This window comes from Acanthochromis polyacanthus, chromosome 1 (assembly GCF_021347895.1).
Source record: "Acanthochromis polyacanthus isolate Apoly-LR-REF ecotype Palm Island chromosome 1, KAUST_Apoly_ChrSc, whole genome shotgun sequence".
Lineage (NCBI taxonomy): Eukaryota > Metazoa > Chordata > Actinopteri > Pomacentridae > Acanthochromis > Acanthochromis polyacanthus.
The window spans coordinates 13,304,025-13,330,040 of NC_067113.1; the positions used below are offsets into that span (position 1 = coordinate 13,304,025).

General features: G+C 40.0%; 3 protein-coding genes across 3 annotated transcripts; all 3 read left to right on the forward strand.

The window, feature by feature from the left end:
• The first annotated feature begins 239 nt into the window (after positions 1-239).
• Positions 240-3,270, forward strand: LOC110967879 (complement component C1q receptor). Its single transcript, XM_022217626.2, has one exon. It carries the CDS (start codon positions 362-364, stop codon positions 2,042-2,044), a length of 1,683 nt encoding a protein of 560 aa, XP_022073318.2. The 5' UTR covers positions 240-361; the 3' UTR covers positions 2,045-3,270.
• Positions 3,271-3,505: 235 nt separating this feature from the next.
• On the forward strand, positions 3,506-6,258 carry LOC110967880 (thrombomodulin). The gene has a single exon (XM_022217627.2). The coding sequence runs from the start codon at positions 3,575-3,577 to the stop codon at positions 4,733-4,735; it is 1,161 nt and encodes a 386-aa protein (XP_022073319.1). The 5' UTR covers positions 3,506-3,574; the 3' UTR covers positions 4,736-6,258.
• A 4,756-nt stretch (positions 6,259-11,014) lies between these two features.
• gnmt (glycine N-methyltransferase) lies at positions 11,015-22,621 on the forward strand. The gene is made up of 6 exons (XM_022217630.2): positions 11,015-11,386; positions 13,815-13,942; positions 14,093-14,206; positions 16,466-16,608; positions 20,016-20,137; positions 20,404-22,621. The coding sequence occupies exons 1-6, from the start codon at positions 11,178-11,180 to the stop codon at positions 20,573-20,575; spliced, it is 888 nt and encodes a 295-aa protein (XP_022073322.1). The 5' UTR covers positions 11,015-11,177; the 3' UTR covers positions 20,576-22,621.
• The last annotated feature ends 3,395 nt before the right edge of the window (positions 22,622-26,016 follow it).

Here is a 26,016-nt window from a genome sequence, read left to right on the forward strand (position 1 = left end):
TTTGTAGTGGAAAACTGTACCTAATTCTCTGACCTTGTGTGTTCATGTATTGTAAGGCTCCACAATTAAGGAGAGTCAGTTTAAATGCCTGAAGCCTACTTTGGCCGGAGACATCTGGAGAGTCAGTCAAAACACTACAGAGCCTTTCATTGTTTTCTATTTCAAACCGGAACTGGTCAGCAGGGGAGAAAGAAAGAGCCCATAACTGCTGCTAAACATGATTTCCGTCTTTAGTTTGTGGCCCAAACAGGATACTGGAGCATGAACATTAGTTTCACACACACTCCACTTCTTCTTTGGCTGCGAATGGACGACCACATATCGGTCTCATTTTGCCCTAAAACTCCCAGGGACCCTCTGGATGTCAGTTAATCTCTCTATGGCAATTATGTTGTTGATTTTTTTACTGCAGCTCATCAACAGCTTTGGGGGTTTATCAGGAGCTGAACATGAAACGCTGTGTACCTCTAACGCCTGCTTCACCCTGCATATGGAAAAGGTGAGCTTTGAGAAGGCCCAGCAGAACTGTGGTGACAATGGAGGCTATCTGATGACACTCAGAAACAGACATGAAGAGGATGTGCTGCGCTCACTTCTCTCTCTGTTACAAAGACAACATCAGGGAACGCTGCTGAAAGTTTGGATTGGATTAAAACTGCATAGACAGGACTGTGTGTTTGCTGACAAGACTCTCCGAGGGTTTAAATGGGTATCTGGAGAGGAAGACTCCAACTACTCAAACTGGAAAAGACAGCCTGCCTCCACATGCACAGAGGAGAGATGTGTAAAGGTTGATTACATTTTTTCAGGTCAGAATCAACTAAAATGGATTGCTGGGTCTTGCAAAATGCCTGCATTTTTTGCATGTAAGTTTTATTTTAAGGGGATGTGCAAGCCTTTGGCTCTGCTAGGGCCTGGACAGATAACGTACACACCACCCTTCTCAAAAGAGCCACAAAGAAGTGAAATGAAATCATTCCCAATTGGAACATATGCAATTATTCAGTGTAGCAACCAGCTGTCTCACTACTCTGTGTGCAAGGGTGTGGAGGACACCTATAGTTGGAATGACCCTGGCCCATTTTGCAGAGCAGGAAAGAGAAACTGTGAAATCATCAATGGTGGATGTGAACATGTGTGCCATCAGGATGCAGATGACGTACAATGCTCTTGCAAAGACGGTTACGACCTGGAAGATGATGGACTCACATGCAGCATTAAAGACTTGTGTGGTCCTGACACCTGTGAGCATCAGTGTGTAATGGGGGAGTCTGGGTACTCCTGCAGATGTCCAGATGGGTTCAAACTGAATGAAGACCAGCGCAGCTGCTCTGACACTGATGAGTGCCAATCACAGGCCTGCAGGGATCATTTGTGCTTAAATACACACGGCAGTTACATGTGTGTGTGTAAAGACGGTTACAAAATGGTGGATGGTGAATGCAGCGACTTGGATGAGTGCAAGCAGCCAAGATGTGAACACAACTGCTTGAACAGTATCGGATCTTTCTCCTGTTACTGCAATGAGGGCTTTGTTTTATCCAAAAATGGCCACTCCTGTGTGGACATTAATGAATGTGTCAGTGCTCGCTGTTTAGCTGAGACCGATGGGTTTACTTACACTCCTCATGTGACGGTAACATCAGCTACATCACTGGATGACTCAGCTGACGAGGAAACACAAGAAAACTTCACGGAGTCTTTAACCAGAACCACGGTGGAGCTGCAGCACCAGTCCCCCCACACTGACGCACCGCTTCCACACCTGGTCAACGTTACACACGGTGATGAGCAGAGCAACGCCTCCTTAGCGACAAGTTCTGCCAAAACGGTCAATTCCAGGGTGATAGTCTGTGTCCTTGGCTCAGTCATTCCTCTGCTCATGTTGGTCACAATGACTCTGTTTATTGCAATTTTTCGATGTAATCGCACCAAAAAAGAAGCCAAAAAGAAAACAACTGCAGATGGCTACTGCTGGGTGCCCTCTGGTTTAGACCCACGTTTAGAGAAACTGTATGAATCCATCTTGACTGATGATCTATGACCTACTATTGACACAGAAGACTGTTTACAAGAATTCTTATGCTTATTTATGTAATTTATGTTCTTGCAACTTCTTTTGGTTTGACCATATATTGTTATCTGTCATAATTACACATCAAATCACAAATCAGAAAACTTTGCTGTTCATGAGACTGTGGTTGGCGTAGTTGAGTAAAAAAAAAAACCCCATCACAAATAGGAAGGGTTTGAGGAAATTATGAAAAATATGGTAAATGTGGCTGATGAGTGGAAGTCAAAACATGCAGGTGATGTTGATGTAAAAGTGTAGTTCTGAAGGGGAAATGAGGCTTCTGGGTTTAGAGTCAGACGGGGTGGTGCCTGTTATTTCACCGGCATGAATATAAAAGGAAATGTAAATAGTGTTTTAACTGAGAGAACATTGTACCAGGATATCATATTAAAAGTTGGCACGTTAGTGTTAGAATCAGTTACTTTCTCTTGTAATATATCACATCTGGCCAGATTATCTGCTGTTATACCAAAAGATTTGTTTAAGTAATGCATGTAAACCTGTGAACACCTCCTGGCCAAAACACATCTGTACTTATCATACCACAGGGCAGAGGTGGAAGAAATATCCGCATCATTTACTTTGTAAAAGTAGTAATACCTACAGCATTTGAAATACTCCAAGACAAGTCGGAAATCAAATTTTCACATAAAACTATAGAAACCTGACAACAAAATGCATTTAAAGTATCAAAAGTGAAATTAGCAGCTAAGAATGACCGTGTTGGTGTTATGTTATTACATGATTAGATCATTACAGTATCACTGAAGTTTTAACAGTATGTTTGCTGTTTTTGTTGTTGTACCTGGCTGAGGAAGAACTTAATCTGTTCAGAACTAGATACTAAATAAATGCAGTGAAGTGAAGAGTACACCATTTACATCTCAAATTATGTAAAGCATAAAAATAGCATAAAATGGAAATATGCAAGGAAGTACCTCTCAAATGTACTTAAACCACAGAACTTAATTGTTCTCTGCCTTCACCACGGAGATGTATTTGTTCAAACAAAAGATTAGACATACATTTCTTACTGAATGGAGTATGGAGTTTACGCATCTGATTGTGCAGTTCTGAAGATGTGTTGATGTAAATGTATGAACTGTTCATCAAAGTATAAAAACAATGTATGTTGTGTTAAGGTAAAGTCATCTTATCTGAATAAAACTAAATAAACAGTTTGTTTTGAAATATGAGTATGTGGATCATGGCATTAATTTGTACATATTGTACATATATACATATATATGCATTTGTACTCATATAGTAGATGTATGCCAGTGTGTGTGTGTGTGTGTGTGTGTGTGTGTGTGTGTGTGTGTGTGTGTGTGTGTGTGTAGTTTTTGTTCTTGCTTTGTATTTTTGCTGTGGAAAAACCAGCACTCTAACTTTATCTCATTTCCTTCCTTTGTATCACTCTGTTTCCGGAGTAGGTAGCCACAGGCTCTGAATTCTCCAACACTTAAGACAGCCAACATTTTAACTCTGCTGCTTGACAACATGGCCTGCTTGCAACTGAGAGTGTTTGTGCCAGTAAAGTTAATGAAAAGGAGTTTTTTGATGTCAGCAATGTTTTTATTATGCCTTAAGACAGGATTTGGCATGAAGCAGGCTGGCACCTGTAGGCCTGTTTGTATTGGAAGTGATTGCATAACTGTCAACCTGGACAGAGTGGATTTTAAAACAGCTGAGGAAGCTTGCCAGCACAGCAATGGAGAATTTTTGACATTGCAGTCTGAGACTGACATGCATATCTTTGGTATTTTGAGTCAGGAACTGTTAGGAGGCTTCTGGATTGGATTGCGTTTACCAGCTGGTGCCTGCAGCAACCTCTCAGATCCACTGAGAGGCTATGAGTGGACGTCTGATAATGTGGACAGGAGCTTCATTCCTTCCTTCAACACCTGGAAAGACAGCGTTAAACTCTGCTCTCCACACTGCGTGTCACTTTCAAATGATCAAAAATGGACAGAGAGGCTGTGCTCGGACAAAACTGATGGGTTTCTGTGCAAAGCAAAGCACAAAGATGCTTGCCAGGCACAAGAGGTATCAGATCCAGTTGTTTTCCAAGACCCTAAAGGCTGCTTCAATGGTCCTTGTGAACACACATGCAATGCCGTAAAGGGTGGTTACACATGCTCTTGTTTCAGTGGATATATCCCAGACAGCTTAGACCCCACACGGTGCAAAATGTTGTTATATTGTGCACAGGAGAAATGTCCTGCAATATGTGAAAGCGAGTCATGTTACTGTCCTGAAGGCTTTCTGAGAAGTGATCAAATTTGTGAAGACATCAATGAATGTGAGATGAATGAATGTGATCATGAGTGTAAAAACACTTTTGGGAGTTTTGTGTGTTCCTGCCGGAAAGGATATGTACTCAAAGATCAAGGCAAATGTATTAAAGCAAAAAACAGTGAACATTTGGTCGTCACAACTCCTGTCGCTGTAGGATTTGTTAAACCGGCCGCCAACAACACACTGAAGGGTTCTTCTGACTTTACGGGACGTTTTCTCTGGATTTGGATTGTAGTTGCTGTGGCTGTGTTAGCGGGAATATTTGTGATTAGGTTTCATGTTGTAAAGCGTCAGAGGAGCAGAGAACAGAATTCTACCCAACAGTCTGCTGTTATTGCTCCGATGGACAATATCGGCTGCTAAATGATGAACGCTGATTGTGGCTCTTTACAGTTTGGGAGAATTGTGGATTCTGTGCTGCTTTAAATCTTGGATCTACATCCAACTAATGCATTGTAAAGTAAACAGAGAAGGAAATAAGTTAAGCAGAAATTCAGGGCGTTATTTAACGTAGCTATTGTGGAAGTAAATGGAATGGCCATCTCAGTTTCCTTAGTGTATATGATAGAAGTAAAGCAAAAAATAAAGTATCTTTTAAAATAGAAACCCATTAAAAATTATTCAGATGAAATGTTTGCAACTAAAGAAAACCAGGACACTGAATTGAAGCACTAATTGATGCCTTTGGAGCTGATTTTCTGCTGTTTATAAATTGAGATCTTCATGTAGGTCATAGACAGACATAATGAGCTAATGTGCTAATAACAACCAAAACATTACAGGTGTTATGTAAGAGTTTTTACTGAACACATCCATAACTACTGGAAATAATATGTGAAGCAAGTGTTTTCAACGTTAAGGAAGATTTTTGGATCATTCCTCCTCACAGAACTGCTTCAGCTCAGCTAGATTCTCATAAGTCTGGTGTAAATGTCTCTGGTGATGTCATTCCACGGCATCTCTGCTGGGTAAAGGTCAGGGCTCGATATTTAGGGTCACTGTGCTGCTGCATCGCCCAATTTCTGTCCTGACTTGTGAGAGCTATGTAAGATGCTTTGACAAGCATGGGTATTCCTTTTCCCTTCAATAATGGTGAGCCATTGTGGCCCAAGATGGCAAAGCAACTCCAAATTATGATGCAGCCACTACTGTACTTGACCTTTTAGAGTATCTTTTCCTGTACAGCATTTTTCCAACATAAATATTCCTGCATGTTCTTCCCAAAGAATTCGACTTTAGGTTCACCGGTCCATAACATGTTTTCCCAGTGGTGTTGTGGAATAACGTCCTCTCTGGGAAACTTTCAGGCAAACCTGCTTTTGTTTTTGTCACACCATAGGAACCACACCTATTTGAGGTTTTGCTTATTATAGACTTGTGTACATAAACCATGTTAAATGATTTCCTTAGCATTTTCTTTTCATGTCAGTGAGCATTCTGCCTAAAGGAGCCTAATGGAGTATTCAGTGTGGATAAGGCTACACAATTACTTGTGTGTGATTAGTTAGACTGCATTGTACTTAAAATTGTAACTTAGATGAAAGTGCGATCATATTTTAAGACCATTTTTTACATACATTTTTCCAAAAAGTTAACTCCTTGGTTTTTCTATTTCTTTGTTTTTTATTTCTTTGTTTTTTGCCACTGTTAAAAACTGAGAGTTTATTTTTGATATACAGTTTTGGCAGCTGAAAACAGTCTCCATTTTATGAGCTTACATTATATTTCATAATCAAAATATGTATTACAGCATATATAAGGTAAATGTGTTCAACAAATGTGCACTCTTTGTGTTTAAAGAACAGTATTTCCTTCTGAAATGGAGCTGAAACCTGAGATTCTTTAAATTCCTGCATTTAATTAAATAAATGTACTGTTCTGTTCAATACTGGATTTGTTTTTTTTGCTTTTTTATCAGAATGTACATATATATGCCCATACATTTAGTTGTTTGATATTTACTTAAAAAAAACAGAGGGTGATTTCGTGTGTCATTTTGTGATCATATATGTCTCCTGTAATCTAAATTCTGTCATTCACATCAGCACAGGGTTGTTTCATTCTCGGTCTTCTGGTGCCATCTACTGTCCCTATGAACAAACTGCTGATGAGCTGTTCCACAATAGTAACTCATAGCTCTCTGATTTCTTAACAACTCATTCGTTTTGAAAATTGTTGCTGTGTCAAACCACTGTTAGATATGTGTGTTTCGTCTGATGGAGAGTAACTCAGTACTGTAGATTTTGGGGTATTTGGCTTTAGTATTTCCGTTTTAAGCTATTTTATACTTCCTCTCCTCAACATCTCAAGGGGAAGTGTTAACTTTTGTTACTGAAACATATGCTGTTTAAGTTTAAATCAGTGTTTTTAAACTTTTTTGGCTTCTGGCATCTGACAAAAAGCAGTGTGTAGTCAGAGTCACGTTCAGATGCCTATGAGCTATTATCAGCTCCACCAAATACTGATTTTTCCCTCACATGGATTCATTTAAATAAATCTTCAAATGTTCCATAATATCTGCAAAAATCTAATTTTAGGGGGGAAAACAACAAACTATATCAGAATTTGGTTTTCTTCTTTCCTCTCCAGTCAATCATTTGAGGAACGCTCATATTTTAGCTGCTGTCCCTCACAGTATAAAACTGGATCTTAAGTAACTCAAACTAGCTCCACCTACAGCAGCTACAACAGTAACATGCTGATGCTTCAAGATTAATAATCAATTTATGCAATATATAATAATTAATCATTCAGTGGGACTAAACCAGTGCTTAGTTTTATACTTCAAGTAAATTTTGCTGCTGATACTTGCACTGTGAATTATGCACGATTTTTAATGCAGGACCTTTAATTGTACTGGAAAATTCTTATTTTGCTGTGTTGATGCCCTTATGTGAGGGATCTGAATACTTATTCAAACTTGTTTCAGGAGAAATTACAGCTTATTCAAACACTGAGAGATGTTCATAGGACAACTCCAGGTGTGGAAAGGGCCATTTTTATGGAGGAATTAGTACAGTCATTCACAGCCATGCAACTTTATTATACAATGTCCTTAATAACACCTGTGCTTTTCCAACTCTAAAACCCTTTTCATAACTTCTGAATAGTTAAATATTAATAGCTGCATTCATTGAATGCTTTCCATAGGCTTCTTTTCAAATTAAAAATCAATGGTTTTCTGTTGTGAAAAAACAAAACAAGGCACTAAATATACTCTGTTTTATTCATTTATAAAAACTACTGAAACTACTGAAAAAGATTAGTGTAGAGCAAGAGGTGTTTTTTTATATATATATATATATATTTTTATGAAACGGGCCTTCTTATTGTCCACAGTTATGTCTCTAAACAGGTGCATTCCAAAAGTTCTGATCATTTTTTTTGTGTTGATTGACTGCACATGCTGCTTTATGACAAAAACATTCTACGCAGATTGTAGCAAATTGGAAACTCTTTTCCAGTAAAGTTTGGTCTGGTTCACCAGTAATATCACCAACAAATAATGTCCAGTTCTACTAAAGATGACATGTTGAAAAAAAACGTTTTGCTCAGTCTTTCACTTGGTGCGCTATCTGACTAAACTCTAAATTTTACAGCACTTACTTACTATTTTAGTAAGACTTTCAACGTAATAGGTTGATTTCTTTCTTGAAAGAAAGACCAGCTCAAAACAAACTACAGAAAGATGTCAACAAACCATTTACAGTTGAAGAAAAGGCAGCCAGATTGCTCCATGATGCACTCTGGGGTTATCGTTTTGACCTCGTTCCTTTCATGAATTTCTTCCCTGCAAGCAAACACTGTGTAAATAACACCTGTGAACTGTGGCAGCAGGAGGAAACTGATCACATGGTTAGATTCTATATCACAGCCTTTTACCAGCCTGTCAACCATCAGCAACTAACTCATACCTGTTTAAAATAACATCCAGCAGAGTGGCTGCTTCTTACAGCTAGCAAATAAACACGCTCCGCTTAAAACATCCCCCGCCTTACATATAGTGCCTCTAAGTGCAAGAAATAATAATATATACTGGACGATACACCTACAAAATGATACATCTTCACTACAATGAAAACAATCAGGTCAAGGTCATACACCAAAAAAGGCAGATCTACATTATGCACAGGTGGCGTTGGTGCAATATGCATGAAATCCTTCAGGCAGTTTCTGACATATGCTCCAGAAACAGAATCAAAAAATATTTGAAGTGCCTCACAATGACCTTGAAAATAAGGTCAAGGTCATGCACCCAAAAAAGCACATCTGCATTACTAACAGGCTTAGTGTGCGCAATATGAGTGAAATCCCTCAACTAGTTTCTGAGATATGATCCGGAAACCAAAAAATATTTGAAGTGCCTCACTATGACCTTGAAAATCAGGTCAAGGTCATGCACCCCAAAAGGCACATCTATACTATATAGAGATGGCCTGGGTGCAATATGAATGTAATCCCTCAAGTAGTTTCTGAGATATGCTGCGGAAAATGTGGACATACGTACGGACGGACATATGGACGGACGTGCCCACGCCAATATCCCCCTCCGTGCCTACAGCCGGCAGGGGATAACAAAGGATATTTATTAATACAGCATTTTGTCTTTATCTTTACTGCTCTGGCCTAATTTGATCTTATCGTTATCAGCAGTGAAATGAGCTATAAATCCCACTTATAAACTCCCAGTGATCTATTTAAGCAGCAGGAAGAACTTTGATCATAACTAAATGCCGTCTCTTATCTTGTTCAGTGTTTTGGTCTTAATAAATATCTATTTCCTGTTCTCTCCCAGGGGAGAAACACATGAGATAAGACTGCTGTTAAACAGAAATACTTTAATAAGTGACAGATCACGATGTCTGTGGATGAACAAACACGAAAGAAAACATGAGGGTGAGGGTCAGTGGGTATGCTTTAGAGAGAGGAATTTAAAAAGAGGGCATGATTTATTGTGTTGAGGGCCTTACAGTGAGTAACAATAAATACTGAGCAATAAACTAAAAAGGAAATAAAGTTATGATGTGATTTCTTCCTTGATAATGTACCAGGGCCTGTACTGCAGCTGTCTAAACTTTCTGCCACTTTTGGTTCAGGTCAGTTGAACAAATTCCTGCAAAACACGCACAAAAACTGTTCTGTGGCACCAGCTCTGTAGTAAAATTAAACTTTTGTTTTGAATTACTTTATAGTGAAATTACTGTGTTTCAGCTGCCTAGCTATGTCTCCAGGCACAGTTCCAGTATAAAATGTTTCAGGGTGCATCTGAAATGAGTGAGGGTACTCTAGTGCAGGCACCTACGGGAGACCACTGTTCACCATAAAAAGGTTAGTGCTCAGTTTTTGTACTTCTGTAGCTGCCTTTACCTGGATAAAACAGTCATAGTATGCAAATACACATAACTTTATATGCGGTTACCTAATAGCCAAAGAAGCTTTTGTAGTTTTTAATGTAAACAGCCATGGCATATTGACGATACACAATACTATAGTATTATTAGTAAATACAGTGAGATGATAGTCACTACTCACAATTCAGTGATGACACATTTATCAGTCAATTTTCAACTGAAAGTGCAAAATATTAACCTGAACTTGGACTTTATGTCTCACACAAAAACACACCAGCTGACAAGTCATGTCGTAATGTAAACCTGGACATGGAGCCTACTGTATGCTTTGTGTTCTTTGTTTGTTCCCCTGAAAAACCCGTAGACCTGAGTGTATGTGAGAGACACTAAAGGAGAGCATTCTGTACTGTGAAACAGCAGTGCAGTGTTGCTCAGACTGGGTGGTACAAATCTTACCTGGTTATTACCGGTTATGGCTGACATAACCTCAACTCTGCCAGCAAATATATGAGCATTTGTGGACGCAGACAGCCAATCACAGCAGGAGGAGTTCACTTTTCTTTAAGGGAGGAGAGGGGAAAAGGTCTGGTTGAACTGTATGTGTGGCAGACAAGAGAGATTTTAATTCATGCATTTTTCATTAACCCATTTGTATCATTATTACTTATTCTTACTATTTTGTCTGGTGACGTTTATCACTATCTCAATTACTTTTTTAATTAATCAGTGCATGTCCTGCGCATTTAGATGAGTGCTGTGCAATTAACTTTATTTTTTGTTGCATACAATTGAAAAAAGTTGCAATATTTGAAAATCTTTTCATACACCATGTATTTCGTAAGCAGTGTCTGTCCAAGCTGCATGATGAAACGTTAAGTGATGAAACGTTGGAGGGAAGAGCTATGGGAAGAGGCCTCTGTGGCACATTAACTGAGGAATATATGCCCTGAGTATAGCCTGACAGGCAACACTTTCTTCTTACACTGCGTACAATTAGTTTTTTTCGTGAGTGTGACAGACTTTCAACGTCAAATGTGGATCTAATAGTGACAGAAAAGGTCTTGGATTGAGTATCTAATTAAAAAAATATTAGTGTATGTAACTATGTAACATGGCGAAATGCGAAAATTATCCTGGCAGGTAAAGTGTGGGAATAAATGCAAGTATACGAACGTCATTAACGTCTGTTAACGTAAATGCGGAAAAGGGGCGGGTTTTTCTCACATCAACCAATCAGAAAATAGGCGTCAATCCGCCGCAGAGTGTCATTGGGTTAAAGTTTGTCCCTGCGCTCATCATATAAATAATAACAACCCAAAACTGAGCTAGCATGTGGAAAAGCTGTCAGGGAAGTAGCTCGATTTCACTCACATTTCCAGCAGTCTGGTAGCTCAACACCTTGTTCGGCAGCTTTGTAAGCTAACAGAGGACCCCAGGCAGGTACGAGCAACAGCATGTCGGTCGACAGCGTGTTTAGAACTCGGTCTCTCGGTGTGGCCGCCGAGGGGCTTCCTGACCAGTACGCCGATGGCAAAGCAGCCAAAGTGTGGGAGCTGTACATCGGAGACACGCAGAGCAGGACGCAGGAGTACAAGAGCTGGGTGCTGTCTCTGCTTAAGCAGCAGGGAGTGCGGAGGGTGCTGGATGTAGCCTGCGGAACAGGGTAATGCTTCACACAGAGAGGTTTCACTTGGGACCAAACGTCCCCGAAAAATAGTTCGATTTAACGCATATCCACGAGTATCTGCAAACATTACGCCCCCAGACAGAACTTTTACCCAGAGTTTATCTTTCCACTATTAAATCTTTAATTCGGCTTCTTTTATTAGCTAAAACGCAGGTTATTTAATTAGGATTCAGTGTGGTTTTGTCCACATCCTCACAGCAGCTGTCCTGTGGAGTCCTGTGGAAACGTGCTGCTCAAAACTGGGATCTCATTCACCTTCCTGGTTTCTGAATGGGTGTTACATGCTTCTGTACAGCACTGTCTAACTTTGCTTTTGTGTTCAGTTGTGTGCCTAATGGTGTCAAAGTCAATTATGAAAAGATTTGAAGCGCCATAAATATGGTCAGTTTACTGAGTATGATCAGATAATTGATTATGTAAACTAATTTCTTACAAATGCCTGTTATGTTCCTGAATGAATTATTTTTGATTACCTTGCAAATATTTAAATTTGTTTAACTTTTGTGGAATTTCAACTCCCTGACCCTTTTATCTTAGGACAAAATCTGGATTAGGCCAAAGAATAATGAATGAAAGTGCAGAGTTGCACCAGCTGCTGTGGCCCTTCCTGCCTCCAGCACTAGTCTGGGCTTGACACACTCCTGTAGGTTTACACGTTCTGGGTAAATGCGATTTCGAAAAACTGAGCAGGTGGGGTCTGGCTGCTCCATGTACATTCCCTTCTTTTTGGGTCTGTCCAAACTGAACGGGAGAGGTGTGTTGTAGTGCTGGATATGATGTGGGACTGTCAGATTTAGGGTTCAGTAGTGGATGAGCTAGTATTAAGTAGTTGCAGGGAGTTTTGACTGGTTCCCTGCAGTCTGTTTACCTCCCCTGATAGTCTATCTGTACTTTTGTACAACAGCAAGGCCACTGGCTGATCTCTGGAAACCAGACAACTCACTTCCACCTGGCCCCCTCAGTTTACCTCAGTTGTTGCTTTTGTCTTTCACAGATGGAGCAATATAACCATTTATTTCCTTATTGAATGATTTATTAATAAATGATCATGCATTTTCTTTGCTAGCATTACCTAAAATTAACTAGTACAACCTCTTCCCTTTGACAGCTTAATAATATAAAATCATCCTGTGGGTCAACACTGCTGCCATTCACATCTCCAAAGTAAACACCGTAAAACTCCATATCTCACAGAACACAGACATTATGGGTATCTACCTGTAGTTAGGAGGAAACCAGCACACTGACTTTGAACCCATTCCATAGTAGGTGTTTGTCTCAGCAGCACAGAAATCTCGGACGACGTAAACATGTGGGTCGTAGAATGAGGTTACAGGTGGTCCCACTATTTTTGCGAGTGGCAACTTATGCAAGAAGCTACAGGTTGGGTTTTTTTGTATAACTGGCCTTTACCCAGTTGTAGTTAATAATTGTAGTGTCTCGCCTTTTACAAATCATTGTCCATTAAATCTGACTGTCATGTGCCGGGGAACTGTTTGAATCAGTCGTATGATTTACCACAGGGTTGTCACCATATCAGATTTTCACAACTTCATGACACGATCAAAAAGATTAAAGATAACAAAAGCGCAATATCTATTTTTAAAAAAAAAAAAAACAACCATCTATTAAATTAATCATTAACTTTGTTTATTGGGTTTTTGTCTCCTTTTGGCAAAGGAATTCCACTCACATTATGAGTATAGGCAGGTAGAGAGTCTGTAACTGTACTGTAAGTTGTTCCTATATTAGTTGTCAACCAGATAGTTACTGCTGCTGGATTATTTACAATAATACTATCTGTGTATTAGGAACATTATATTAATATTTCATTTTTGCCAAGTGCTTCTTTAAAGAGTACAATTTTCTACTATCTTCATCTTGCTATGTGAAGTGCCTTTAGATGACAAATGTTGTGAACTGTCCTATGTAAATTAAATTTAACTGAACAGAAATTTTGAAACCATCACAGGTATTGCCCATATTGTAAATCATAACACTTCTAGTTCAAGATGAGTCCAAATATGACATAGCTGTGTCAGTTCAGACTGTGTTTTGGCCTCACTTCATGTTTTCCTTTCAGGTATTTCCAGAAGCAAGAAGCTTCTGGTTATGACATAAATCAGTCATGCCTTTGTAATGACTCCTCACACCTACAGTAACCAGTGATACTTTAAATAACCCACTTGCAGATTGCGCACTCTACACACACTCTTACACTGACTTAGTCTGACTGGTTTGGCATGGAAGAAAGTTACATGTTCACCAGAAATAAAGCTCTGTTGCTTGTGCATAAAGGGAGTAATACACAATGGTCATCTGCAAAAAAGAGAAATGCTCGCAGGGCTTGTGAGCTAAGCTACTGTTTCACGTATTCACAGAACATATGGTTTTTGTTTTGTAGAGTCGACTCTATAATGTTGGTAGAGGAGGGGTTCAATATGGTGAGTGTGGACGCCAGCGACAAAATGCTAAAGTATGCACTGAAGGCAAGATGGGACAGAAGAAAAGAGCCGGCATTTGACCAGTGGGGTATGTTTAAAACTGTTGGAAGCTGCACACATGTTAACATTTAACTGGTATGAAACCTCACTGTAACATCAGACTAATATCCTGCACTGTTTCCTCAGGTGACGTCCTTATGTTCTTCACTCTGGTCATTCTTCTCTTTGTTTTCCTCAGTGATTGAAGAGGCCAACTGGCTGACATTAGCTGACGACATTCAGAAACCAGGAAACGGCTTTGATGCCGTTATCTGCCTCGGCAACTCATTTGCCCATTTACCAGACTTTAAAGGTACGTGAGGAGGAAAGGAGTGCAGCATCATGGTGTTTGTTTAGTTTCCTCTGTAAGATTAAAGGCTATCACTTGAAATGATTGACATGGCTGTTGGCAATTAACATTTTGACAAGTTTACGCATTCAAGAGTAACTTAATACCAGGCTGAAAAGCAGCATTTCACTGTTCTGTCTGGCTGCACCTCTGACCACATGCAGCAATGATGTAACAGTGCACTGACTAGGATTAGGCACCATAAACTGACTCTAATTTACAACTGGTTCAAAAATTCAGATTCCCACAGAGTCATTAAGAAGGGTAATATAGATTATCCTTATCCGTTGCTATACAGATTTCACTTCTGCTAGTTACACTGTACTGTAGACACCTACTGTATGTCTGCCACTGTTGGCCTGCTCTGTTATAATGCAAGTTGAATACATGTTCTTGATTACCAGCTGAACTCAGGCTGAATTTAACTATCTTGGAACAGTCACTTTATTTTGACAAATACTGCTATAAAACACTTTACAAGAACAGGAGTGGACTTTGCTGTCTCTGAAGTAAACCTCTAAATATTCAAGAAACTCTAAAATAGAACACAGTTACGATTACTGTTTGTAGAAGTGTGTTTCTGCTGCTAACATTTATTTGTTGAATGCAGCATTTCACACCGACTTTGAGTAATTATTCTGCTTCTTTGTTAGCCTAGCCACGCTAGACAACCCTCGGCAACAAATTTAATTCTCTGCCAGGGTGGGTCTAGTTACCCTCCATAAGGCTCGAGGCTGGATTCTCCTAAAACTGGCCGGACCAATCACCATGAAGTGTAGAGTCAGAAGGCGGGCGTAACTAAGTGACGACAGAGGCGCGACGATTCTGACAGAAACAACCGGCGCACAATAAACAGTTATCTTTCGACTCGGCTTTGGCCACAGCCCTTAAAGATTTGAAGCTAAAATTCAACTTGAAAGATAAACAAAGGACGGCACTGAAGTGTTTCATTGAGAAGAAAGACGTATTTGGACTTATGCCGACGGGATATGGCAAATCCTTAATATACCAGTTGGCTCCGCTGGTTGGGAAGCTAACGGGACTTAGCCACAATCCGCCGGCGCTCTAGGAACTACGTCAGCCTATTCGTTGCGTTGATTGGTTGTATACCTACCCAATTGCTGCAGAGTGATTTGAAAGACAACCTTTTAGCCCGCCTCCCTCCCTGTCGAGCAGTCCTAGACCCTTGTGTCTTAAGAGCTGGGTGTAGCGCGGCTAGGCTACTTCTTTGTGTGCTTTCGAGATGACTTTAGACTATAGTACAGTTACTACAACACAGTAACTCATAATAACACATAACAAATATAATTTGTTATTATGTGTTTGTTTACCGTAATAAACAAAGATGGACAGTGGTAGAGGCAGTACTCGGATCCTTTATTTAGGTGAAAGTACTAATACCACATTGTAAAAGTACTACATTGATGATGTTACTCAAAATAAAAGCAGGAAAAATTAGTATGGTATTAAAAGTAAAAGTTCTCAGTGCAGAAAAATGCTAACTGTGACTGTCATGCCCCATGTATAAGCAGGATTTAACTGCCGTGCTCTTTTCCCTAATTTACCTGCAACTCAAACAATCAGAATTGTTAAAGTGCAAATAATACCCAACCCTGAACATGGCACACCCTGCTGCAGGGTGAGAATGTAAATAACAAGCCCTTACAGCTTCCGACTAGATTTGGATTATAGGTCTGTGCAGTCCATTTCAGCCCAGTCAAAACAGTTTTATATAGAATTACAATTTGACTAGATGAAATAACTTATATTAAAATGCTGCATTACAAATTGTTCCTGTCCTACTACATCCACTTCAATTTTGCAGTAAGCAAACCACTCTGGCCATTCCAACCCACAGTACTGTGCACAGTTATGTTACATTTGTCACCCTGTCTTGCGTGAGGATAAAGAAGTTTGAGCCTCCAAGAGTGTACACGCAGATGACAGCTCATTTCACATTACAGACTATGATGGTTAAAGTAGTATGCTGCAGCTGTAAGCATACTGCATGAAACAGTACACACTTTGTGAAGGCAGCTGCAGCACTTATTTGAAGTAGAAACAAAAAGCATGTGACTTGGAATGCAGGGTTTGTGAGACCCAACAGAACCTGTCCTTGGAATAATACTGTGTGTTTATATGGCATCCAACTACTAATCTGAATGATGTAGTTTTACTGAAATACATTCTGTTGATCGTACATAATCATGCTTTTGCTCTCAGGGGACCAGAGTGACCACAAGTTGGCCCTTCAAAACATTGCCAGTATGGTAAGACCAGGTGGGATCCTCATCATTGACCACCGTAACTATGACTACATCCTGGAGACCGGGCGGGCACCGCAAGGCAAAAACATCTATTACAAGGTATGATAGCTGGAGTGATGCTATAGTCACTGCAATAATATATAACGATAATTCTCTTAAAGTACCTCTCTGGTCATTTACTAAACCACTAAAAGCCTTCTCTGCGGACGAAAGTTACATGTTTAGAAGTTCCTTTGCATATACAATGGCAAGTTGAGCTAATTGTAGTAATTCAGCTTTTCGGGTTTGAACTGGAAACCAATTTACAAGAGGAATAATACAGAGAATTCCACAATGAAAAATGACATATTCGGTCCTTTTAAAGCCCGTAAATCTGAATCTATGTTTTTGAGACTGTCTGTCCTCAGGTGGAAATGCTCAGTCATGGCATTAACTGATTACTCCCATTATTGTAAACACCATATGGACATATGAACAAAAAACAAACAGATTTTCATAGAAGGACCTCTTTAATGAAAAAAATAAACACACAGCAATCTTGATCTAGACATTGTCAGATTTACATGATTATTTTAAAATTGTGACACTTTCGAAGTAAGTCACATTAGAGGTGAAAAATAAGCTTGTCAATTGTCTCTGGTGGAGAGAGGCTCACGTAGCCTCTATTGCTCAATCGTGTCGATTCGCCCTATACAGCATCAGGAAGATCAGACCCTTCCTGTCTGAACATGCAGCACGGCTCTTGGTACAGGCTCTCATCATATCACACATCAACTACTGCAACTCCTTACTGGCAGACTCCTCTTTTCTGTGGTTCCCCAGTGGCGGGACAAGTTACTGAACTCTGTTCCATCTGCAGAGTCCCTTTAAGTCTTTACAAAAAGACTACAAACCCAGCTTTTCACTGAGTGCCTTTGCACTGGACGGACTGGGAGACAAAAAAGTGTCTGCACTGCCTGTAGACACTGCAGTCCTACTATCACGCTTGAACTTGTTTGATGGCACTTATCCAGGTTGTTTTCTCCTGACTAGATCGTTGCTTGTGTTGTATCTACTCTCAGATGTACAACACTTTGGATAAAAGCATCTGCTAAATGAAATTGTAGAATTGTAGAAATTAGTTATTTGGCAACACTGTTTTTAAATAACCTCAGCCTTTGTTTGGCTGTAATGACCTCAGTCTTTGAATTTCTGTAATTTCCTGCTGTTTACTGACCATCTGTACACTGACACGATTTCACCCATCCACAGTTAGCAACAGCTTTTCTCAGAAGATGTCAATTTTTGCATGAATGCTCATTTTAACACCCATCAAACCTCATTACATGCAACGAACAATTGAGATCAAGTCTAATGTGAGCTGACTGTTCAGTCTGCTTACTGTCACTGATTTGTATATTTTTACATGTTTTTATGTTCTGTGCATTTCCTAGATGCATACAAGAGCCTTTTGATCATGATTGTGGTTTGTATTATAGATTCCTGTCCTGTGAGGCTGTAACAGTAGATGTATTTGTCCCAAACCCTCCAGTACAGCAGGTACTCTTTGATATGAGCCTTCCTCGGTTCAGTACACCCTGTGATCTAAACAATTGCTGTCAGAGATTCCTGAACTGCCCTACGAACATTTTGGCAGCACGTCAGTTGTTGTTCGCGCTAACATTCAGGTTTTAATTGGCCCTCCATCGGCAGACCATCATGTGGAGCTCTCACTGAATATAAGCATGAAGCTTGGGTTGTCCAATAAAGTTTAATCAGGCAAGATGGCCTCATAGTTGACAAAAAAAGAGAAACTCAGCCCAACTTGGTGCTGTGGTAAAGCTGGAATTGCACTGACGTTATTTAATTAATTACATTTTTATTTGATGAATTTCGTATTTGAGAGTAAACAGGACAGAATCTAGAGAATATCTGGAGCTTCACGGATGTCTGTGTTATTTTTGTGTTATTTATTTTTCTTATTAACAGTGTGCCAACATCACATACTTTAACTGCGACCGGAAGAACTGTGGTGAACAGACTGTTTCAAAACTAGATGAGCTCTCAGTGGAGGGCAGAACCACGCCCTCTGCTGGCAAAAACCCTGTCCTCCCTATACAACTGATGCAATATGTATCAATTTTGATCATCGTACGTATCTCCCTCCCTACTTGATCTGCTGACCTGTAAATCCACAACTGAGCAGGGGACCTTAGACTGATCTTCAGTGCCAAGTTTGATTATCCTGACTTCAGCGGTTGCAGAGATATCGGACCGGACATAGCCACATACATACATACATACTTACCCAGTCAGATACCGCACCGAATGCAATAACCCCGCCGACGTACCCATCAGGCGTGGTTAATAAAAGACAAAGGTGTCTTTTCTTTACTCTGCTGTGTCTTTTGTTTACTCTGCTGTAACCCTAAATCTGAGGTTCACACTACACTGTGAATGTAGTCTGAGAGAAATGCCAAGAATCTGTTGGTGCAGTGTTGCTAAAAATCTACTTTACAACAAATTTAAGTGTTTTTCTAAACCTTCATAACAATGTATTTGCCCTCATTTTGCTTTCTAACGTTTTACCGCCTATAGAATGATAAGTTTTGGAATAATTCCCTAAGAAAAGTGAAACTGGCTGTTAGAGATTTTTCATAGACATCAAAGGGAAAAAGCATCAGCCTGAGTGGCACAAAAAAAGCTTCTTTTTAATCTTAAGTTTCTGCACAATCTGGGGCAGACAGTATTGTTTATGATGGTTTATTTACGCCATCCCAAGCAGCAGCTGACTTTAAGACCTAAATCCCCATGCAGAGCCTGCCGGATATTGTGAGATTTTCACTGAACCCGGCACAGGACAAACAGAAGGAAATGTGCATGAAATTGTCGGCTTTTCAGACGGTTTTCGCAAAGAGGGAGAAAAACAAATGAAGTTAGGAATACTGAGTAAAAAGCCCTTTGGGAAGACAGAATAAGTATGACTGCAAAAACACATAGCTTCAACTGTGTATGTAAAACCTGTCTAGAACGTAAGAATGAATTTCTGTAAACATTTTCGTTTATACCTTCATTTTTCTGTTAAATAGAAGTTTGCGTTCAGACATCTCACATTTAGATAAACAACCGGTCTTGCATTTTACTGCCTATCCTGGGAAAAGCTCAAATATATGAAAACTAGTGAAGACACAACAGCAGGTGCCAAGCGCAGTGAGCCATATTTGATTTGAATTTTTATTTTTTTTTCAAAAACGAGTTCCATATTCTTTAATCCAGCCAAAATAGGAACTATCCATCAGGAAGGCCTAAATATAAATGCAGAGTCAACAGTCATGTGTTGGAGCGAATCCACTTCTGAAGCCTCTGTAATCACAGAGTCTGCTCTCATGGTCCAACTTTGCTCCCCCAAACAAAACAAGACCAACTTCCTGGTTTTGTTCAGTCACTTCTAATCCGAAGGCTTCATTTGGACATTACAGAAGATGTATATATATATATATATATATATATATGTGTGTATGTTGCAGAGCGACCTAACTCAGGACATCTCCACCTCGGTGCTGTGGGTCAACAGTAAGCCTCATATGATCACTCTGGACTACACCATCCACGTCCCACAGGCCACCACCAAGAATCTTCCTGAAGTCAGGTAGGTCAGGCAGTGATCATGATAGGAGACATCTCACTGGGACAATACACAAATGGAATTATTGAAGAGTAAATATTAATGTTTTAAGAAAAATCTGCTCTTAATATTTATTGACATTCTACATCTATGAATTACTAGTGTTGCAGAGGGATGTTTTATCCTCTTTTGTGGAGCTTGAGTCAACCTGCAGTGAACATTGTTGGTTCTGCTAGCCATTATAGGTTCAGGAGTAATCATGACGTGTGTGCATTATTGGTGTTTTTCAGTAAATTCCGTTTGTCCTACTATCCTCACCGCCTGGAGAGCTTCAAAGGGTTGCTGACTGAGGCCTTCAATGGCAAACTGGAGCACAACGTCTATGGAGATTTCAATACATATGTACCGGGCCAGACAAAGGCCCCCTGCTACTTCATCCACGTCTGCAAGAAGACCGCCTGAGAGAAACACACAGATCTACCTAGAAGAGAATCAATCTGTTTAAGCCCCTAAATGTTCTTACAGTCCTCCAAGTTTGGGCAAACTTCTGTTTGAATATGTTTTTTAAAATATTTTATGTAAAATTGCTTCCAAAAAATATAGCAACAGTTTGATTTTAAATCCCAAACGGACACTAATGTGTCACTCAGTGGTCCATAGGAGATTATGAGTACCCAAAGATAAAGCAATTGAAATAAGAGTGTAAGATTTTTATTTGTAGAAAAATATTGCTTTAGAGCAATGTTAAGTTTGGTTTGCTTACATTTTAATGAAAAAATGTAAAGATCCACGCTAAAACACTGAAGCAGCAGACACTGTACTATTGAATGATATCGATCTCTTTGCTCTAAAAGTGTAAATTGATTTAAAACGCAGTTTGTACTTTGAGTTGGTCAAACCTAGTAATATTATGACTATTTTAAAGATATATTCAAAATGTATTGGATCACTGTTTTGCCCATATCTGGTCATTTCTCCAAAGTGCTGTGTGCTGCGTTTGTGTTTCCCTCATTTCCTCCTTGCTTTTAGAACTTTGGTCTTGTTTCAGAATGGTGCTGTACATTATTGATATTTCTCATGATGGACAACCTACTGTCTGTCATTGCCAATAATGTACAAAGATATATTCTTAATAATTGTTTTGTAAGTTTACCACTTGAGTCTTAAAACACAGACGAAACATGTGTGGCCTTGATTACAGAAGCCTTTATTTTTTATGTGTTTTCAAGCTGAAAGTGGAGCTGATCTCATTCTGGCCTGTAGCTTTTCTTGAGGTCGAAACAAAACTTTGACAGGCGCAGCATGACAGCAGTTTAAATATATCAGTTCATTAGCCTTACTTTTATGAGGTCTTCCCCCCTGCTTCAATTTGTTTAATGAAAATCTTGCACAGGCTGTGATTTAAAATAATCCTAGAGAACAGCCAGTAAAGACTGTGAATCACCCCGACTTCTTAAAAGGCCTGATGAATCTGCTGGAGTTTAACACAGGACTAAACAAGAAGCACTTACCTGTTCGTGACATCAAGAGTCCTTTACCTTTAAGTGTCTTTGACCAGCTCACTAAATCCCTATCAGCTCCAGAGTTAAGTGACCTCTGACCTCTCAAAAGCTCGGGTACAAACATGAGATTTTCCAGTAAAGCCTCCTAAGAGTTCCTTATATGGGAACTAACTTAGCTTTTACTGTTGTACTTTAAGCTGTGTTTCACTGAGTGCTAGTTTCTCTTAGTTTTTGGCACAATTAAGTTTACTTTGTCTTAGCCAACAGACAATCTTTAAATTTTGTGATAATTACTGCTAATGAACGTACAACAGGCCAGACATGCGTCAACTCAGTGACTGAACCGTTTTAGAGCCAGTGGCTCTAAGCTGGGTTTAGCAAACCAAAAAGTTGAAAGTAGTAATAACTAAATACTAAATACCCAACAGTTTTTAAGAAATGCGTTGATCAACCAAAGATGTTTTAAAAGTGTTTTCCTTAATCTAAAAATTTCAAAAGAAGGAAAACCTTGAATGTTTTTCACTCATGCTGCACACTGCGTACTGTGCAGTCTCAAATAATTGAGTTTACCCAAATAATGAGGGGAACACAATGGAAGAATAATTTACTTTGCTGTATTATCCGCGTGCAAATACATCTTGCTTTGATGCCAAATTAAAAATGTAGTTTTCACTTGAATGAGAAAGGAGCTCTATGGCAGAATACTCAAATATTACAAGCGTCTGTACTGTTTGCCTAAACAGGACTGTGTGGTGCATTCAAAGTTGTTCCAGTGCAGCTTGTAGAACAAAACGTACAATACGAGGTGGCTTGTGATTAATTTGAGATTAACAGTAGTTTCAAAAAGTGGTATGAATGGCTGAATGTTTGAAAATGATTTCAGAAAAGTCATATTATGTTGCCAATTCTTCAAAGAAAAGTGTGAAACATTTTATAAAGTTTACTGCATATGTGATGATTGAAATTCATATGCATGAAATAAAGATATTTAAAATAGGTAGCTTAATTGTTGTGTTTTAGTGTGTTGTATGCACAGGCTTAGATGTTTTTCAGAGTAAAAATTGGCATGCTAACCTGCGTACAATAACAAGGACACATGGTGGTACTAAGCAATAGAGTTCACTATTAGCATAGCATATGCTAGCATGTTCAGTCAGTCAGTTGCATCCAACAGAATCATGACATGAAAAAAGTTCTTCCTCCAGCTCCCTTTGTCTAACATTGCAGTCAAAAGTTCTAGCACCTTGCTTAATGTTGTGCTAGATCTGCCAGCCCTACTGATAGTATCAGGTTTCCATATCAATACTCGACCAGCTGCTTCGTTGTGTCTCACCACATGTCCAGCAGAGGCTAGTCTACCTTGCCTATTGATGGTTGACAAGTGTGGATGTGAGCCATATAGCTACTTGTTGGTGAGATGTGATTTCCAGGAGATGTTTGTACTATTCATAACATTCTGGTGTAATTCTTTTTGAGACTGTCTTCGTTAGTGACCAGGAGTCAGATCCATAAAGCAAGATGGATTATGGACTAGCATGCTAGTGTGGCAATGCTACGAGGGTTGAATTTACTTTGGGTAGCCGAGATTCACCATGTGCCAGATCTCGCCCCACTCCTATACCCCCCTCCTTCCCTACCGCAGCCATTGTGCAGCCCTCCACCCCAGACAGACTGACTGCAGTGAGAGAGATATGGAAGCGCAGCTGTGACAGCTTGGAACTTGAACAGCAAGAGGAGCTGTGGCAGGTTCTGTTCGAGTTTAAGGACATTTTTGCATTAACAGAGGAGGCAGTGGGTCTGACACACCTGGAGCAGCACGAAATCGACACCGGTGATGCACAACCCATCAAGACACGCCCTCGGCGTCTCTCCATGGCTCACCAAGCAGCAACTGATGATGCGATCGAGGAAATGCTGAATGCTGGCATCATGGAGCCATCTGACAGCCCCTGGGCCTCAAGGGTTGTGATGGTCAACAAGAAAAGGAGTCCAAAGAAGCGGTTTTGTGTTGACCACCTAACAGTGTGACCAAGAAAGACTCTTATCCACTACCCCACATTGACGAGTCACTGGACTTGTTGTCTGGTTCGTCCTGGTTTTCCTCAATGGACCCGCGCAGTGGAGACTCGATTTAGCAGACTGCCCTAAGTCACCAAGGTACTGTTTGATCCCTGGAATTGAGACATCAGGGGTGACAACGAGTGTTTCAGTTTTGTCTGCGTTGAGCTGAAGAGAATTTTCACTAAGCCATTGTTTTATTTCTGCCAAACAATGGAAAAAGGAATCGAGCTTCTTTATCTCAGCTGGTTTAAAGAACAATAGAGCTGGATGTCATCGGCATACAAGTGGTAAGAAACATCCCTAAACCTTTGGATGATCTTACCCAGGGGGATCAAGTACAGTAAAAATAAAATAGGGCCCAGGACGGAGCCTTGAGGCACCCCACACAGTAGATTCACGGACTCTGATTTTATCTGGTTTGTTGACACACAAAAGCTACGTCCAGACAAATATGAGGTATACCACTGGAGAACCGACCCCGACAGTCCCACATGATCCCTCAGTCTACTTAACAGGACCTGATGGTCAACAGTGTCAAAAGCCGAGGACAGATCCAGGAGAACCAGCACGGTGCATTTACCTGAATCGGCAGACATCATTATGTCACTGGACACTTTCAGTAGGGCAGTTTCCGTGGAGTGGTGTTTACGGAAGCCAGTTTGAAATTTGTTGAAGAAGTTATGTTGATCGAGGTAAGAAGACAACTGATTGCAAACCACCTTCTCAAGGATCTTCGACAAGAATGGCAGCTTAGAGATGGGCCTATAACTATTTCGCTCTGCCGGGTCTAAACCTGCTTTTTTAGTAATGGCTCCACAATGACGTGCTTGAAGGTATTCGGAAACACACCTGATGATAAAGAGAGGTTTATCATTTCGGTAACCCAGGGAGCGACTGCCTCCAGTACCTCTAAGAACAGTCTACAGGGGATGACATCAGAGGAGCAGGATGAAAGTTTCATCTTGGTTACCAGTGCCAAAACATCAGCAAGAGTTACAGACTCAAAAGTGAACCACATGCTGGAGGCAGGCTCGATAGCAACCGAGGCACCACACTGAGGGGGTGGCATATTATCCTTGAGCTTCTTGATTTTATCGGTGAAAAAATTCAAGAAGGCATGGCTATCGGCTTCGGTGAAAGCAGGAGTTACAGAAGTAGCAGGGCAAACAAAAGAATTGATAGTGTCAAACAGCACTTTAGGGTTGTTCTTAGTCACTGCCACCAGCTGACGGATGTAGTCAACTTCCATTCATTTTGAATTTCCTGAATCACCTTAAAGGAATATGACAAAAACAAAATTCTTGTGTTCAACTGATCGTAGAGAGAGTAACTGATAGAAAAAAATTCCGTTTTAAGGTGAAGTGATCCTTTCACAGTAAACTTTAACAGTAAAACGCATGCACACCGGGAAGCCAATACCAAAAACGTCCTTTAAGGATAAACAAAAAAGGGCTAATAATTTGTTCAGAACATAAGAGGTAGTTTTCACTTTGCAACATAAATCAGAATGAGCAGCATGCCCCTGTACTGTTGAACACAAGATTTGAATTTTGAAATACAGCTCAGTATGCCTTGTACACATTCCTCAGTACTTAACCTTAAAAATGACTTTTCTTCTTTCAATTACTCACACCCCTCCATGTGTTCAGGGGTGATTTAATTGATAGAAGAAAAGCCACATGTTAGTATATAAGTACATATATAAGTGAAGTTCTCCTAAAGTGGTTGTCTTAAACAATACACAGCAGAAAGAATATGATCAACTTGAAGCCAAAAGTGAAGTCATGTTAAATTAATGACTAGGTTTTAATCTGGTACACGGAGCTCTTAAATAAGTCCCCTGTGTTTGTGTGTGTGTAAGAGAACTGACATTAAAATGTCATGTGCAGTTCACTTGTTGCATTTTTAGTTATGTGTGTGTGGCAGAAAGAGAAGAACTGATATGAGAATGCCACAGCCAGCCTAGCTATTATATTGTCTGTGTGTGCATGCATGTATTTGTGTGAGAGAGCCATGATAGCTGTTGGATTGTGTGAATGTTTGCTGTGGTGGCATACACATCAATGTTTCATTCACCTACAGACTAGCATTGCATTGCAAAAGATCAAATTGGCCAAAGGTCCGTCAGTCATTTGTTCACGATGGGGCTGCATTATGATACCACCACGGCTGAAAACTCGCTCAACCGGAGCACTGGCAGCAGGAACTGCTAAGACCCTGATGGCAACTCGAATAGTGAAGGAAGAGCCTTCATGTGCATTGCCCAGAATGAGAGCACACTCTGTCCTTCACACAGGTCGAGATAGTGACTTAGCTGTAATGCTGGAGTGGTGTTTAGCA